At 55.0% G+C, this 17490-nt stretch overlaps 1 protein-coding gene across 3 annotated transcripts in view; it reads right to left on the bottom strand.

Moving 5' to 3' along the window:
- EPHB2 (EPH receptor B2) overlaps positions 1-17062 on the bottom strand; it is a 184843-nt gene extending 167781 nt beyond the window's left edge. For all 3 annotated transcript variants that reach the window (XM_080656407.1, XM_080656408.1, XM_080656409.1), the window contains exon 1: positions 16907-17062. In XM_080656407.1, the coding sequence (XP_080512533.1) occupies positions 16907-16967 (61 nt within the window). In that variant the 5' untranslated portion in view covers positions 16968-17062. The remainder of the gene's footprint in view (positions 1-16906) is intronic.
- Between the last annotated feature and the right edge of the window lie 428 nt (positions 17063-17490).

Below are 17490 nucleotides of genomic sequence, written 5' to 3'. Positions count from 1 at the left end.
ATGGAGCAATTCAATCACAGTCCCTGCTCTTGTGGAGTTTATAGTTTGGGAGGAGAGATAGAGAGACGATCAAGGAAACACTAATTATTTTCAAATTATGACTCTGACAAGTGCTGCAAAAGATTGGCCTGTGGAGCTCTCAGGAGCTCAGGGAAAGCGTCCCTGAAAAAGTGGAGAATGGGTGAGAGTTAACTGGGTGATGAGGGAGGAGGGACCAGCCTGTGCAAAGTCCCTGTGGTGGGAGGAAGCCTAGGAAGTAAGAGGGACCGAAAGGCCAGAGTGGCTGGAGCTGCCAGACCAAGTGTGTGATGGACCAAGTGTGTGATGAAGACGAGCCACAGACTGGGCTGCAGCCAGACCGAGCAGGGCCTGTGGGCCAGGGGAAGGGTGGGTCTTTATCCCAAAAGCAATAGGAAATCATGCAAATGTTTTAGAAAAACATGATTGTACTCAAAATCCAACCCCAGGCCAAGCTCTCCTAATATAGGTGTGCCTGTCTCTGTGTCCCAAGTGGGGCCAGGTGGGGAGTGTCAGGCTCGACTCCCCCAATTTGGAGGTTTCAAGGCAAAAGGTCCTCTCCTCCCAGCATCTCATGCCCAGGTGAGATCACTCTGAGAATTCGGCTTCTCCAAAGGCCTCTAGCTGCCCGCTGGCTGAGGTCTACTCGCCGGCCAAGGTCTGCTCAACAGCACAGTTGTCACAGAGAATTAAAATCCACCCGAAATTCAGGAAACTCAGTGTGGATCCTCCTGTGATCCTGACTGGGAGGCATTACCCCCAGTGAGCAGATTATCAGGATGTGTAATTTCTGGAATAAACACAGCTGTGTTTGTTTCTCCGCACAGCGCTCCAGACAGAGTGGCAGCCCGGCCCGCCGCGTGCAGCTGGAGCCTCGCACCTTGGCACGGACGCCATCGGGGCCTGAGAAAGCTCCTCCCAACAGTCACCGGGCGCCGGCTTCAGGCAGAGCTGTCTGGAGGCCACAGAGGTGCAGGTGTTACAATCCCAGGAGGGGAAGCGAGCGTCGAGAAACCTCCAGGTCTTTTCCCTTAGGAATGGGGTTGGTCATAGTCGGCAGGACAACCTAGAGCTGTGGGAAGTCCATGTGCAAGGACCCTGAGAAGGTGAGAGGCCAGCTCTGGAGCTTTCCAGATGGGAAAACGAGGGTTCAGGGAAGGGGAATGAAGAGAAGAGGGCAACTAGCAGACGCAGAGCAGGGTCTACTCCCAACTCCATTGCCCAGGAACCCTATAACCATGGGCAAGTCATATGTGACCTTTCTAAGCCTCAGTTTCCTCATCTGGAAAGTGGGGACAATCGTATCTATTCCACAGGGCAGTTTTGAGGATTAAGCAGGATGTGAAGGGCTTTGTGCAGTGCCTGGCACCTTGTAAGAAGCCCTTAAACGATGGCTACTCTTCATTCATTCATTCATTCATTCATTGACTGATTATTGAGCACCTACTATATCCCAGGCACCATGCTGGGCACTTGTAAACAACAGACAAATCCCTGCCTTTATGAAGCATGCATTCTTACAGTGAGGAAGACAGTGGCTAGATGTTTTATTTTTATCATTATTATTCCCATTTTACAGAAGCGTGAACTGAAGTTCAGAATGGTTAAGTCATTTTAAAAATGCCCATTATTTAGCCCTGGCCGGTGTAGCTTAGTGATAGAGCGTCAGCCTGTGTACCAAAGGATCACAGGTTTGATTCCCGGTCAAGGGCAAGTCCCTGATGCAGGTTTGTTCCCGCCCTGGTAGGGGCGCATTCAGAAGGCAACCAATCAATGTCTCTCTTTCACACAGCTGTTTCTCTCCCCACCCCTTCCCTTCCACCCCCTCTTAAAAAAAAAAAAAAAAAGAAAAAAGAAAAACAATCAATGGAAAAAATATCCTCCAGTGAGGATTAACAAAAAATAAATTAAAAAACAAAGCCCATTATTTATTTTTATCCCACCTCATTCTCAAAAGGACTAGAGGCAGATGTTAAATACTTCATCCAAGCTTCTACAGCTTGAAGAGAGCCATTGACTTTATTTTTTTTAAATATATTTTTATTGACTTCAGAGAGAGGGGGAGGGAGAGAAACATCAATGATTAGACTCATTGATCAGCTGCCTACTGCACGCCCCCTACTGGTAGTTGAGTTAGAAACCTGGGCATGTGCCCTGACCCGGAATTGAACCCTGACCTCCTGGTTCATGGATCGATGCTCAACCATGGAGCCACACTGGCCCTTGGGAAGAGGCGGGAAGAGTTTTAGTGGTTATACACCCAGCCCCAGGTTTCAGGCCTGCAACTGGGCCTCTGTCCCTTTCCGGGCCTCTGTTTCTCTACATGCCCAGCTCCAGTATTTTCTGTTCAGGGATGACTCCCGGGGCCCTGCTTGGGTTGCTCAGGCTCTTTGGAGGCGCGGAACCCCAGCAAAGGTTCACAATCCCACAACCTTTCCCTGACACCAAGGGATGAAGTGGGTGGGGCGGGACAGGATACTGAGGAGCTTTCTGGGAGCTGGAGGGCTTCAGCCAGGGTAGAAGGGGGTCCAGACAGCTGTCCTTCCCTGACATGCTCACTGCCATAGTCCCCACCACTCTGACCCACCCGCCCATGACCAGAGTAGCCAGCTGGGCAGAACCAGCTGGCTTAATCAAGGCCAAACCCGTACAGCCTGTCTCAACCTCTAGCCTGCGTCCCTGTTTTTGATCCAGCCCCCAAGGCCCCTTTCCAGCCTCCAGGTCTTGGCTCAGCCTGTTCCCTCTGCTAAGAATGCCCTTCATTCCATCCACTGTGTGTCCTACCTGGCCAATATGCCTTCCACACCAGCCCTTTGCACTCAACAGATTCCATCTTACACGCAAGTATGTAGTCATCACATCATCAAACGTCTCTGAACCTGCTTTTTTAAAATCTGCAAAACCAGTGTTAATAACTATTATGCAGGATTGTTGAGGGGAATAAATGAGAACATGCTAGAAAAGCAGCTAGCATGGTGCCTCGCACTTAACAGGAACTCAGTGGGGGGAGGCTGCTGTGCTGATGCTGATGACAGGAGAGGACGACAAGAAAGAGAAAAGGAGAAGGGGAAGAACAGATGGAAAAGAAAGAAGAGGAAAGAGAACTTGTCTATCCTTCTACTGGTATATAACATTTTCACATCAGAATGTCTATCCTGCTTAATTCCACTCTATGCCCCCAGCATCCTGGAGGCTTCCATAAATTATTATTGAATAGATGGACAGGTAAATGGATGGACGGGTGGATGGATGGATGGAAGGAGGAGAGTGGGATCATGGGAAGGAAGGAAGGGTGTATGGACAAATGAATGGAAACAGGTACGTCTGGACGAGGCTGAGTGTGCTATCCCAGCAGCCTAGGCGCAGAGCATCCCACTGGCAGCTGCGACTTCTGGGACCAGATGCCAAATCTGTTCCCCTTGGCTCCGAGCTCCCATGTTTGGCCAGCATCAGCCTGCTCTCAAGGTTGAGTGAGTGGAAGCTCAGGGCAGCGGATGCCCAGGGGAGTTTCAGCTCTTCCCCCACCTGTCACCAGCCTCCAGGAGCACCAGCCCCTGACAGCAGGAACATATCTCCAAAAGTGTGAGCCAAGTCGATGGAAAATAGGATTTACTTTACAGAAATTCACTCTGCGGGCCAGCTTCTGCAGAACTCCCCGGTGCAGAAACTCTGGCAGAGCCACCGTCAGCGGCTCAGAAAGGTCCCCCCAATCTAGGGAGTGTGCTGTTCGCTGGCTCTTTCTAAGTCCAGAGGATAAGGGGAGAGCCCCAGTCCAGATGGCAAAAGGAATCGGAGGGACAGAAATGCATTCTGATGTCTGTTGTTTGTTCATGCTTCCATCCATTTATCCACCCAAGTATCTAACGCATGCAACCATCCTGCCTGCCGTTATTCATCCACCCATCCACCCTGCCATCCAACCCATGCAATCTCCATGAAACCATTCTATGTATGTATGCATGTATGCATGCATGCATGTATGTATGTATATATCTACCTACCTATCCACTCATCACTCCAACTATCAATCACCCAAATCATCCAGGTAACCAGCTGCTAACCACCTATGCAACCGTCACTCTCCAACCGGTGTGGCCGAGGATCACTCAGTGTGGTTGGAGGGAACCAGACATGTTGACACAGTGCACAGCGTGGCCTAACCTGGGCAATATAAAAGGAATGAACGCAAGGTGCCACCAAGAACACGGAGGCCGCCAAGGACAGAACATGAGGGGTAGGACCTGAGAGAGAGGTCAGGGCAGGTCTCAAACAGGCGGAGATGCTCAAGCCTGGTCTTAATAAGCAGCAGCAAGAATCAGCCACAGAGAGAAAGCGAGGAGGGTACCCAGGCAAGGGCAGCAGGAAGTAGCATGGTGGATTCCAGGAGTCCAGAGGCCAGAGTCCTCACAACCATTTGGTTAACAGAGGACCCTGGGCCAGTCCCCAGTTTTTCCAAGTGCACCAGCCTCTGTGGTTCCCCCTGGACTGACAGAGGGAAAGGGCTACATCCAACTGCAGCTGGCAGGGAGGCTGCCATCTGCTGTGCTGGGTTGTGCTCTGGGGGCTACAATAGGGGCAGACCTGGAGGGGACAGACATGGATCCCCAATGTTTTGTAGGACAGCTTTGCTGTCAAGCAGACACAGGTGTTCACCCCAAGTTCACATTTTGCTGCAAGTGACTTAACCTCTGAGTCGCTCTTCCCTTTTCTGAAAATGAAGACGCCACTCACAGTGAGGACTGAATGAGGTAATGGGGGGGGGGGGGGAGTGCTTGGCGGGTTATTCTTCCTAATTGCTGTCAATACCTGTTGTGTTTCCTAATTGCTGCCAATATTCAAGTCCTACTGTGTGCCGGGCAGAGTGATATAAAATAGTGCTTAAAGTGGACCTCAGACATACATGAATCTCAGTAAACAATTCTTTGTCCATGTCCATAATTTATGTGCAAATGGTTCCAAAAAAATGAATGCATGTACACACACACACACACACACACACACACACACAGCGCATACAAAGAGAGAACAAATGTGGCAACAATGTTGCATGTAGGTGAAAGATACACGGGTGTTTATCTTACTATACTTGCAACTTTGTGTATGTTCAAAAATGGTTTTTTTTTTTTAAGAATGAAAAGAAGGGACACCAGCTCTTTGTGGATCCATTTTGAAGTCAGGCTGCCTGAGTATGGGTTCCGGCTCCATCATTATTGGCTGAGTGACGGTGGGCACATTATTTCACTTCTCTAAGCCTTAATTTTTTAATCTAAAGAAAGCAAGTAATAATAACCCCCAAACGCAGTGCGTGGTCTCTAGCAAGCCCACAATAAATGCTAGTGGCCGCTACTGTTATTACTACTATTAGATTCTCATTGCAAAGCTGAGAAATAGGGTAGGAGAGGTTCGGTGAAGACCTGCCTTTCACACATTATCTCTTTTCATCCCCAAAGAACAACTTAGGTGACATTATCCCCCTTTTCCAGATGAGAAACCAAGGCTGAGGAGGGTGAAGTGACTTACCCAAGGTGACGTAGCTGGCCAACGGAGAGGTCCGATCTGAAGTCTGCCTATCTCCAAAGTCCAGGACCTTCCCCCAGTGTCTCCCGCCTTTGCTATATCCCTGGCCCCAGGCCACGGGGACATCAGAACCTCTCAACCCCAGAAGGGGCCAGTCAGAAGGGAGTCCTGAGCTTCGCTGGCATGGCTGGGCTTCCGGGCCGGCTCGGGACACCCAGCACTGGGGCCTCCTTGGCAGCTCAGGAGCCCTTTCGACTGTTCTCCCGGGAGCCGAGCCGCAGGAGCTGCCATCTGAGGCCGTGGGGAGTGACAGCTGACACTGATGGGGACAGGCAAGAGGACGCACAGGCCGGGGCCCTGACTCCCGAACAGACTCCCTGGGCTACAGCCTTTCGTGGGTTCCAGAAAGGCCCCACGGGCTCTGGCCGAGGCTGTTCCCAGGCTCTGCCTCCCCGTGAGAGGCGGAGAAGCCCCATTCAGGCGGGACGCATCCCACTGTGCGCTAAGCCGCTTTCTCCCCACTTACACGTTTCAGATGCTTTTTGTCCTTCCGGCTTCCCATGGACGCAGGCCAAGTGACAAGTTGGTGCTGTGGACATATGTCGTCGCCATAATGGGAATGTTGACCCCACACTCTCTCCCTGCTGGGGCCAGGCAGCTTGCACCCCGCCCCAGTGCTTGGCATGCCCTGTTCTCAGCCACACAGGCCTCTCTGCAGCTCCCCAAATACACGGCACACTCACAGGCCTCCTGTTCGGGTCTCTGCAGATGCTGTCCCGTTGCCCGGAATGCCGGCCTCGCGGCTTCTTCGCCTCGCTGTTCCTTAACATTAATCTTAGAGGGGGCCTCTCCCAGGAAGCCTTTCCTAACCCCGTTTTACAGGGGAAGAAACTGAGGCTCAAAGAGGTGAGGTGAAAGGGCCAAGGTCAGGCTGTGTGTAAGCTTCAGAGCCCCGGGTCCCACGGGGCACGGTGCTTAGGGCCCTGTGCTTCCCACTCTCCCACCTCTGCCCTCGAAGGAGAAACGGGAGGAAGACAGGCTCTCTGCCTGCAAACGTGGCAGATGCCTGCGAGAAGGAGCTTCTGTTCCTGGACTGTTCTGGAAGGTGGGACACAGAACCCATGGAGGGAAGTCACAAAAAAAGAGACTCTCCAGCTGAAGGTGAGGAGGCGTTTCTAACGCCTTCACTGCCTCCCAGCTGTGTGACCTTGGGCAAGTGGCTTCAGCTCTCTGAGCAGCAACTTCTCCATCAGAAAAATGAAGACAACACCACCTTTGCTACCTCTCTCCCCCAAACACCTGCACTCGAGCTTGTGAGCTGCCAGCCAGTGAGCCCAATCCAGCTGGCAAACATGGTTTGGTGTGGCCAGACTGTATTTTAGAATAAGTTGAATAAAAATTTAAAAACTCGTTTTTCCATAAATATCAGAGCTTTGCAGATCAGAAGAACCGGCAAGACTGAGCCCAGATCCCAGCCTGGTAACATGGTCAGGAGTGGGTGGCACCTGCCTCTTCAGACAGGACATGTGTCCCCCCTCCCCCAGGGGCACTGCCGTCCCAACACCCAGCTCACAGTCCAGGCCAGCTTGGGAGTCTGGGAGCTCCAGTCAGGACTCTTGTGACTCCCTAATCTGTGTTGGGGCTGGAAAGGGGAACCCCACTTCTGGCTCAGTGGTTTAACACATCCGGTTTGACTCCATCGCCCCTCGTCTTCACCATGTCTTGGAAGGCGATGCTCAGAGTTCAGTGTCCTCCGCCCGCCCCCTTCACCATTTACACACATGTCCGTGTGCTCTGAACCAACCTGTGGTCCGAATTAGATGTGATAGCAATTGGCCAATGCCATTAGACTTCTTAAATTCCTCCAATGTTTTCCTGATCCTCCAGGGGCTCCTGGCCAAGTGGGCATGACAAACCCCAGTCACACCATTGCAGGCTCTTTTTTAAAAATATATATATTTTTATTGATTTCAGAGAGGAAGGGAGAGGGAGAGGGGAGGGGGGGGGAGAGAGAGAGAGAGAGAGAGAGAGAGAGAGAGAGAGAGAGAGAGAGAGAGAAACATCAATGATGAGAGAGAATCATTGATCGGCTGCCTCCTGCACGCCCCCTACTGGGGATCGAGCCCACAACCTGGGCATGTGCCCTTGACCGGAATCTAACCTGGGACCCTTCAGTCTGCAGGCCAATGCTCTATCCACTGAGCCAAATCGGCCAGGGCCATCACAGGCTCTTTTATAGTTGAGTGAAGAACACAGCTGCTCCTTCTGAGGTGGCTAAAATCATGACACCCCGCCCCCCCCCCCCGCCATGTACTGATGAGAAAACTGAGGTCCAGAGGGGTGATGTGACCTGCTCCCTCCTCCAAATTCAATCCTACCAGCCCAGGGCCTCCTCCTCTGGCCTCAAGCCCCACGCCAGGTCTTGAACATCTATAGTCCGGGCTGCCGTTTTTAATTAATGTGTAGGTTCCTTTATTGCACCAACATCTAGTTAGTGCCTATCATGAACCAGGCCTTGTGCCAGGCATAGGATAAGGTGAAACGGAGGGCACCTGCTCTCCGGGAGGAGGCAGATAGCACTGGGAGCCGATGCCGGGGTAGGGTGGGAGGGAAGAGAAGGTAGGGAATGGGGTTTCTGGCTTCCTGTGACCCCCACCCCATGAGAATGTCTCCAAATAATGGCCACCAACAATGCCTCCCATCACTGAGCACAAAGCCACTCCACCCACGTAGGTGGGCGGAGTCTAAATCTGAGTCTGGACCACAGGCTGGCCCAGAGCACATGGAGATGTGTGCAAATGGCGAAGGGGGTGAGTAGGGGTGATGAGCTCTAGGCGTCACCCTGAGTCTCTGGGCAATATAAAGTCAAATTTTATGTGTTAAACCGCTGAGCACGAAATGAGACTTTCTCTAATGACTGAAGAGAACGTCAAGCCCAGGACATTTCCCTCTGCCTGCACCTGAGGAGGACGCCTGGGGTGAATCGGAGATGGCTTTGTGACAGGCTCCGGGGGCAGGGGGGATGTTTTTACATGACAGCCTAGGCCTCCCTCAAGAAGTCCTGCCGTTTCCGCTTTACCCTCTTAGGAGCCAGCTGCCATGGGAGACAGCTGAGTCTAGACTACCGACAAGAAAGGCTTTTGAGGAGAGAGAGAGGGTGCCCTGATCAGCCTTTCAGCCGTCCCTACCAGGGCCTCCAGGTTGTATGTGAGGCCACGCTGGACCTTCCAGCACCACTTCGCTGCGGGCAGTCTCATGAGTGGCCCCAGCGGACACCTTGGAGCAGCAGAATAATGAAGCCAGCCAATCCACTGAATCATTGCTGCTTTAAGCCAATACTATTTGGGTTGGCTTGTTACGCAGCAACGGATAACTGATACACTTTCCAGGGACAGAACCCTGTACTTTTCATAGCTCTCCCCTCCCTGCTGGGCTCTGACTCCTGGAGCTGGAAGAGGCGTCCAAAACCACTAAGTCCCACCCCCTCATTTCAGAGCAGAGGCAGCTGAAGTCCAGGGAAGAGAAGCAATTTACTCCAGATCACACAGAGAGGCAGGGTTGGATCTAGAAGGCAACCCTGCAGGGGCCAGACAAGTAACACTAAGGTGTGACTCAAGTTGGTGGTGAATTACCCCCAGCGCTCCTACGTTCTGTCTGAAGAGCCAGCTATTATTCGGCTCCAGCCAACGGTGGCCATGTGGGAGTGTGGGCCCGGGGAAGCCAGATTGTCTGACTTTTCAGAGAAGCCAGAAACAGAATTCCTCTGGAAAAGCTCTTGGTTTTTAAATGTTGGCTAAGAATTCATATTGGATTGATGGTCTCTGGGCCGTTGAGACTGGCTTGCCTTCAAGCCGGGTCTGGCCATAGACTCTGGGAAAATCATGGTATCCCTCAGGCCTCAGTTTCCTCATCTCTAAAATGGGCCTCATGGCTCCTGCCCACTTACGGGGTTGCTGTGAAAACCCGGTGAGCTAATGGACTTGGAAGTGCAGGCTGCAAATGGCCCTGTGACTGTCCCTCGGTTCTCCACGGAGGCGCCCCTTACAACGAAATGAGTTAACACCCGATTTGTCTGAGTTAGAACAACATTATTCTGACCATTATGACAGAGATTGCATTTTTATGGCAGGTTTGTGGGTTCCCGCTTGCATTATCTCAGGATGTCGATGGAGTCAGAGGCTGGACGGCTGCCTTGGAGACCCTCGCCAGAGCCAAGCCCTTCCTCTGAGCCGGGAAGCACATTCCAGAAGCCACTTAAATGGCAATAAAGAGAATGCGCTTTGGAGTCCCGCAAGCCTGGGTTCAAATCCCTGCCTCCCCTCCCTGGTTACGGGTCCCCGGAGATGGCTCTGTGACAGGCTCTGGGGGCAGCACTCTCCGAGCGTTGGTTTCCGAATCTGTAAAATGGACATAATAAAGCCCCCTGGTGGGGATGGTGGGGTAATTAACTGCATGAGACGACGTCCGCAGTGCCCTTAGCAGAGTGTCTGGTGCAAGAATTGATGGCTGTTATCCTTACCATGGAGTGGAAGTTGGCACTGGCGGGTGTATGGCCAAGAAGGAAGGCTCAGCCATAGAGGATCCCAGGATTAGGGAGGGTGAATTGGGGTGAGGATGGGGCCTTTGAGGAAAACTGGGATGAAACCCAGAGGCAGGCTAGAGGGGCCTCTCAACCACCCCCCAAGTCAGATAGACTCAGAACATCACTCTGCATCTTCGGTTTTCCTGCAGCTGAGTGAAGAGGCGCTGGGGAGAGGCTGGAGGCAGAATCCCCTAGTGACATGGCACCCACGTTCCCCTCCTCTGAACCCCGTTTCCTGTTGGTACCCAGCAGTAGAAGCAGCAACAGTTGATATTTACCGCGTGCTCATCACACTGGAGACACACACTCAGCTCAGTCTTTAGTGGATTAACACGTTCATTCCTCACAGCCACCTCAAGAGCAAGGAACGACGACTGAATCTTATGAACCAAGGCTCAGAGAGGTTAAGAAACTGGCCAGAGGACACACAGTAAAAACAGGATGACTCCAAACACCCTTTTTTACATGCCCCCCCGCCCCAGGCTATTCTGCCTATTGAAAAAGGGAAAGCGGTCAGCACTGTGGGATTTCAGAGACAGAGACAAGGAGCACGAGTGCTGACATTTCAGAGTAACGACCACTAATGCCTCCTGGGCACCGCCATGGTCCGGCGGCTCTGCTGGTCACTGTATCCAGCATCCCCTTTAACCCTCTGACAGGCAGTATCTCCAGCTCACGGATGAGGAAACTGCGGCTCAGAGAGCCCATGACTTGTTCAAGGCCACAGAGCAGGCAAAGTCTCCTCCCTGAGGACTCCTCCACCCTTAAGGGGCTGCAGCAGGGCAACAGATGGCTCCGGGAAGCCCACCTAGCAAGGCCGAGGGTGAGGTGAGCGAGGCAAGCCCCTCAGGTGACGCGGGGTGCCAGGAAGACAGGTGCCCCCTTCCCCGCCCTTCAGAAGGCAGCTGCTGGAAAAGGCCCTAAAACGTTTTCAAGAAGCCTTATCAGCCTGAGCTGATCCCAATCAGGAAGCTTCCAGGTGCTGTCACCATCAACGGCCGCCCCACCCCTGTGCAAACATTCTTCCCGCCCTGCCCTCCCCCAGCCAAGCCTTTTTGTGTACACCAGCCGGCAGGCAGCCCGGCCAGTGGGCGCTAAAGGATTGAGTTCACTTCATTTCAGTCTCTTCCAGCTTCCTGCTGAGGTTTCTCTTTCTCTTTCCCAGGAGTCCAGTATTTTATCTTAGGCCACCAGGGGGGCAAATTTGCCTGCCCAATGGAAAAACCTGGGGAGTGTGTTAAAAATACAGATCCCCAACCTCCTAACACCCCTCACCCCCAACCCTGGCCTCATTACCGATCTACCAAATATCCAGCTAAGTCAGGCAAGCAGGCCAGGCACTAGATGGGACAGGATCTGGGTCAGAGGTGCAGGCCAGGCCCACCTCTGCCAGGAGGCCATCCTGATTTCACCCCTCCACTCTCCAAGCGAGCACAGCTCCCTGCCTGGCCCAGCCTAGCCCAGGCCTCCTGTCACCAGCCAGCTCCATCCACCCCTTCCTGTAGGGGCCTCTCTGGGAGCATGGACCTGACTTGTGGTCCAAACTAGTAGGTGAGCTCTGGGCAGGCAGAAGCGTGAGCACAGCGGCTTCTACCCTGGCCCTGAGGCTGAGGCAAAACCCTGAAGGAGGCCAAATGTGCCAGGAAGGACAACTCACAGGATGGGACGGGCTGGGGGAGACACTGAGGGCTGATCTGTTGCCTGGACAATCCAGAGGCCAAAAAGGAGGCCAAAGTGGGGCACAGCCATCAACAGCCACATCCACGGGTGCTCCGAGGGAGGGGACGCCCAGGGGCCGAGAACAGCATGGAATGTTCAGCCTCATGTGCCTGGCCTCGAAGTGGTATCCACAGGAACCCCCGAGGAAACGCAAGTCCAGGGACTCTGAGATCCTTGTCCGGAGCACACAGCGCTCAGTGCTGGGATCCGAACCCAGGTCTGATTGCTCCCGAAGGCTGTGTCTTTTCTACCCCACCCTGTCCGTGAAGTCAGCTGGGCCTGTTCCCCACCAAAGCCAAAATCCCTTCTCCCATCCAGCACCTGACACGGAATAGGTACCCAGTGACTCTTTCAAAATATATGGTTGGATGGAGGAATGAGTGAATGAGTCAACTTGCCTTTAAATTCTATAGCATTTGGGTTTTAAATCTAAGCCCTGATTTCCTGGTTAAGATGAATACAGGAAAGCAGCCTCCTTTAAAAAATGAGAAGCAGAAGAAACAAACATAAAAGGGAAACCAATTCCAAATTAATCCCACTGAAGGTTGCTGGGCCTTAGATAGAGGTGGGCCCAGGAGAGGGCTGGGATGGGGGGTCGGAGGAGTCGGGGGGAGGACAGGCAGTCTCCCTCAACCTACACAAGGAAGGGACTTGGTCCAGTACCTAGCTGCTGCCGGCCCACTTGAATCCTTAGCTCTGGCTGAGCTGGTCTATCCATTATCCCCAAACACTTTCCTGCAAGCCATCCCCTCGGCTTCTCCCTCCAGGAAGATTTCCTTCATCTCCCCGGCCAGACGGACCCTCCATCTGTGTGTGGGTCATTCTCCTGATACTGCAGGACACAATATAATATACTCACTCATTCGTTCGCTCAGCATTCATTCATTCAACATGCCTCAGCTCACTGTTCATTCAGTTACTGGGTGCTCACGTGACTGGGCACAGTTCTAGGTCCTGGGAATGCCGTAACAAACATGGCAGGTAAGAGCCGCTTCCCTCCTGGCGTGTAGTGGGCAAGGCAGACACAAAACAAGGATACTCACAAATCTCTGATATGTTTCAGGTGGTGATGGGTGTTAGGAAGCAAACCAAAGTAGGTAGGATAGAAAGTGGCAGAACTGGGTCTGTTTCAGGAAGTAATCAGGGAAGGCCTCTGGGGAGGTGGCGTTTGAGCTGAGCTCTTTTTACCACAACTATGGACACAAAAATGAGGCAGATGATCTTCCTCAGAGAGCTCACAGTCTAGCAGGGAACAGACAAGCTGGCCTTTTCCTGATAGTGTAGGAGGAGCGGGTCCGGCTCATCCGAACATCCCACACACTGGCAGTCAGTGGTTTTTTGCAAACACATACCTGGCCAGGTCCCTCAATGACTCAAGAACCTTCCATGGCTCCCCACGACCCTCAGCATCAAGTCCAAACTCCTTCTCCTTCCATCCTAGCCCTTCAGGGCCTGTCCTGCCCTCCTTTCTCAACCTTGTCTCCCACTGCTGCCCTCAACACTGACTTCCTCAGCTACACTCAAGTGAGTAGCCCATCACCACGCCTCCACGTCTTTACACACAGTTTCTTTTCCTAGGCAAAATTCTCCTCCTCCCCCAAGTCCCAAAGTCAACCTCCTTAACTTCGAAAACACAGTCCGTTAGTGTGACAGGTGGCTGAGAAAGTGTGATTGCAGGGAGAATGGGCAGTGAGAAAATGAGGCAAACGATAGAGCCATAAAAGGCGTAATAACCCTCTTGTATCCCAAACCGCCTCTGCTGCCCCAGGTGGTTCACTACTTCCTCCTGGCAGCACCCTGGCACACAGTTACACGTTAGATCTTGCCAACTGCTTTCCCTATCAGCTCCCTACCTGCTCCAGGGTCCAGCACCCAACCAGCCAGAGAGGAAATCTCCAGAAATACTTGGAGATCAAAAACACAGAGGAGACCCGGTTTTCTCTGAACTTCAACCTCTGGATTCCATCTAGTGGCTGGTCTGTCACTGGCCTCTTCTCTTGCTGGCTGTGTCCCGTGGGCACTCCCATCCCTCTCAAAGCCCCCACTTTAGATGCTCTAGACGTGTGCTTCCCATGGGAGGGTCCCATGGTTTGGGGGAGATACTAAGTTCGACATCCTAACCCAGGAGTCCCCCGCCCCAACACATACCCCCTCTCTCCTCTCACATTCCAAAGGCTGCGGATTGCCTAACAGGCGTCCTCAAACTACGGCCCGCGGGCCACATGCGGCCTGTGGAGGACATTTATCCGGCCCGCCGGGTGCCGCTGCCTGTCCTGCTTAGCAGCTGACTCGTCCCAGGCCCGCAGTGCGCATAGGAATTTGTTCATAGTTTTTTTTTTTTAAAACTGTAGTCCGGCCCTCCAACCGTCTGAGGGACAGTGAACTGGCCCCCTGTTTAAAAAGTTTGAGGACCCCTGGCTAGGACCTTAGGCTCAGGACAGCCTTGTCACTGCAGGGCACAGGAGGGGGAGGGAAGGAAGTAGTGGCCACATGTCGCTGGGTACTGGGAGGCCCAGGGGCTGCCCTCCCACCACCCCAAGCTTCATCCTGTTTCCACAGTCTGTGCTGCTCCCAGGAGGACCCGTGTGTCTCTGGGGATGTGCCACAAGCAGCGCTGTCCCTCCGCATCTTCCACCCCCACAGGCCTCACACAGGTCTTCGAGGTGGACTTTTCCCACTCAGTATCTGGTCTGAATCTCACAAACACCCGCGTGAGACAGGCAGGATGGGCATCATGATCACCCTCATTTGACAGATGAGGAAACTGAGGCTCAGTGAGGGGAAGGGGGGTGCATATGATGGAATCCCAAGAGATTAGGGAGACCATTTTACACCCAGGAGTCCTCTATAGGGAAGGGAGATGGCCCAGGATCCTATGGGAAATTAGAAGCAGGGCCCCGACCTCCACCTCATACCATCTCCGAATCCATTTGGTCAGCTCCGTGTTAACCCCTAATGGACCAAACTCCTTAGTGACCAGGGGGCAAAGGAAGAGCCTGAAATGAGGTGTGGGGCCCCACTGTAGCCCTCCTCCCACCCTGTCCCCAAGTGGCAGCCTGAGCAGCCATCCTCTCCTGGTGCATCAGCAGCCGACCAGCTCTGGGTCCAGGGCCCAGGGTCCAGCCTGGCCACAGCCTACCAGATACCAACTACTCCCTGCCAAACCATGGCTGGACAGACGTGGCCCTTCCATCTACCCCACGGTAATCAAAAACACGTCCAGGCTTCTTCCAATGCAAGAGGGCCAATTTTCTTCCCCTCCAGCACCACTGACTGCAACCTACATAGCAATATTTATGCCAAGCTCCCCATAATACTGTAAACATCCCAATGTATAGTGGGCCAACGCATGAGTCATTTCCCCAAAGCCAGAGTTAATAAGTGGTACCTCAGCCATATTCCAGGGCGCTCCCGCCAGCAGCCGGGACCAGGGCTGCCCTCCGCAGACCCAGGGCCCCGTGGCACCCTGGAGGACCCAGCGGCCCAACTCGGGCAAACTGCAGGCAGCCTCCGAACCTCCAGTAGCCAGAGGTCAGCGGCTTCGGTGCCAGAAACTGTGGCTGCCATCCAGGGTCACCCCTTCACCCCCTGAACTATGGTCCCTAAAGCGCTCATTGCTGAGAGAGAAACTAAAGTTATATCATGATCCCCATTTGAGCTCTTCCTCCAGGCCTATCTGATCTGTTCTGAGTTTGGTTTTTTGGTTTGGAATTTTTTGTTTGTTTTTGATTTTGAGTTGCAGGAGGGGACGGGAGCTTCGCCATAGCCCACGGTGGACTGAGATACGCGTGCATGTGCTTCAGCCCTCAGCCCACGGTGGCAGAATCCTGGAAAGGGTTTAGCAACAAGAAGATGCAGCAACGTGAAGGGAGCCCGGGCTTCGGCCCTCAGCCCTGGGTTCCATTTTTATCACCCACTGACTCTGAGCCTTGGTTTCCCCATCTATTCAAAGGGAGCAAGAATCACACTCACCTGGCTTCCCGGGAAACTGATTTTGGGAAATGTAACACAACTGTGGGTGGGAAAGCGCTCTGCACAGCAAAAGTACCTTGTCAACTGCGCAGCGCACGTAAACCACAGAGAGCTGCATCGAGTGAAAAGTACTCCATAAACTGTAACGCGCTGTGAGAACGGCAAAGTGCTGTACACACGAGAACCATTATTCACATTCATTTCTTGCCCTACAAGCTCGGCCATTTCTGGTGGGCACACCCAGACCCCACTAACTTTCCCTCCAGGGGAGGCTGGCTCAGGGGACCTGGCAGCCCGCCTGTCCCTCTGGGGGTCAGCGGTACCACGGGGAGATGGCCCGCGACCCTGGCCAAGGCCAACACATGGCAAGAGCATCTGGTCCGGCCTGACGGCAGCTGGAAAGTTCCCGGGCTCCAGTGGCCATGCTGAGCTCGGCCGCCAGCGGGGCGGTGGCCCGCAGGGGTGCCCGGAGACCCCGCGCAGGGAGAGATGCCCACGGACCCATCCCCCCGTAGTCCTCTCTGGGAGGGGACCCCATTGTACGCCGCGGGCGATGGGCAGGCACGGACGCGAGGGGCTGGCGCGCTCACTTCCACTCTGCCAGTCCCCGCTCTTCGGGGCGCCGACACCATCCCGGGGCGCGGACCCGGAGCCCCCACCCGGCCAGCCGCGGCACCTCCCTCCTTCTGCTCCCTGCCAAACTTTCCAGCCCCGACTGGGCGTCGGGCCCCCGGGCCGGCGCCCCTCCACTCGTGCCGAGCAAGGCTAGGCCGGCGCGAAGGGGGTGCCCGGGCCGGGGCGGCGGACGCGCGTGGGCAGCCCCCGGCCCTGGGCGGCGCTCGCCCGGCTGGCTACAAAGCCTCGGCAAGATGGTCCCTCGCCTCCTCCTGGCACAGTCAATCAGCGCCCGCCGCTCCCCGGGCGCCCGCGGGGCCCGCGCCTCCCCGCGCGGCCGGACACACCTCCCCGTGGCCACCTGCGCCCGGCGCCAGCCGCGGGGCAAACTTTGCGGGCCGCGGGGCGAGGGTGGGCGCCGGCGGCCGCCCGTGCCCGGCCGCTCCCCACCCCCATCGCCCGCCCGCCCGCCCGCCCGCTCACCTTCCACGGCGGCGAGCAGCGGCAGCAGCAGCAGCGCGGCCCCCAGCCTCCGCAGGGCCATGGCTGCGCTTCCCGGGGCCTCGGGCCGCGGCTCCGCGGGGCCCGGGCGGCCCGGGCGAGAGCGCGCGCCCCGGGCTCGGGGGGCCGGGGGGAGCGGCGAGGCGCGGCGCACACACAGCCGCCGCCACCGCGCAGCCAGCAGAATGAGCCATCCAGCCCGGGCAGAACGGGGACCCGGGCTCCGCCAGCGCTGGGCACCGCCCACCTTAGCCGCGGGCGCGGGGGGAGCCCGGCCGGGCCGCCGACCCCCGCGCGCGCCCTGGACCCCAGCTGGCCGCGCGCGCCCCCCGGGTCCCGGTTACCCGCGCCCGCCGGGTCACCCGCAGGCAGCGCGGGCTCTGGAGCGCGGAAATCTGTGGCTCTCGGGCGTCGGCGACACTGGGCTCCCCCCGCGCCGCAGTGGTCTCTCCCGGCGCTGTGGCTCCTCCAGATAAAGCAGCGATTTCAGCCCAAATGTTTCTGAATTTTTATTGAATGCTGCAAAGCCGAAGAGCGTCTGGCGCGGCTGACAGGGGCAGGGAGAG

The sequence above is a fragment of the Plecotus auritus genome, assembly GCF_963455305.1.
Source record: "Plecotus auritus genome assembly, chromosome: 2".
NCBI classification, from domain to species: domain Eukaryota; kingdom Metazoa; phylum Chordata; class Mammalia; order Chiroptera; family Vespertilionidae; genus Plecotus; species Plecotus auritus.
Note: the sequence above shows the minus strand (reverse complement) of the source record. Positions and strands in the feature narration are given on the sequence as shown.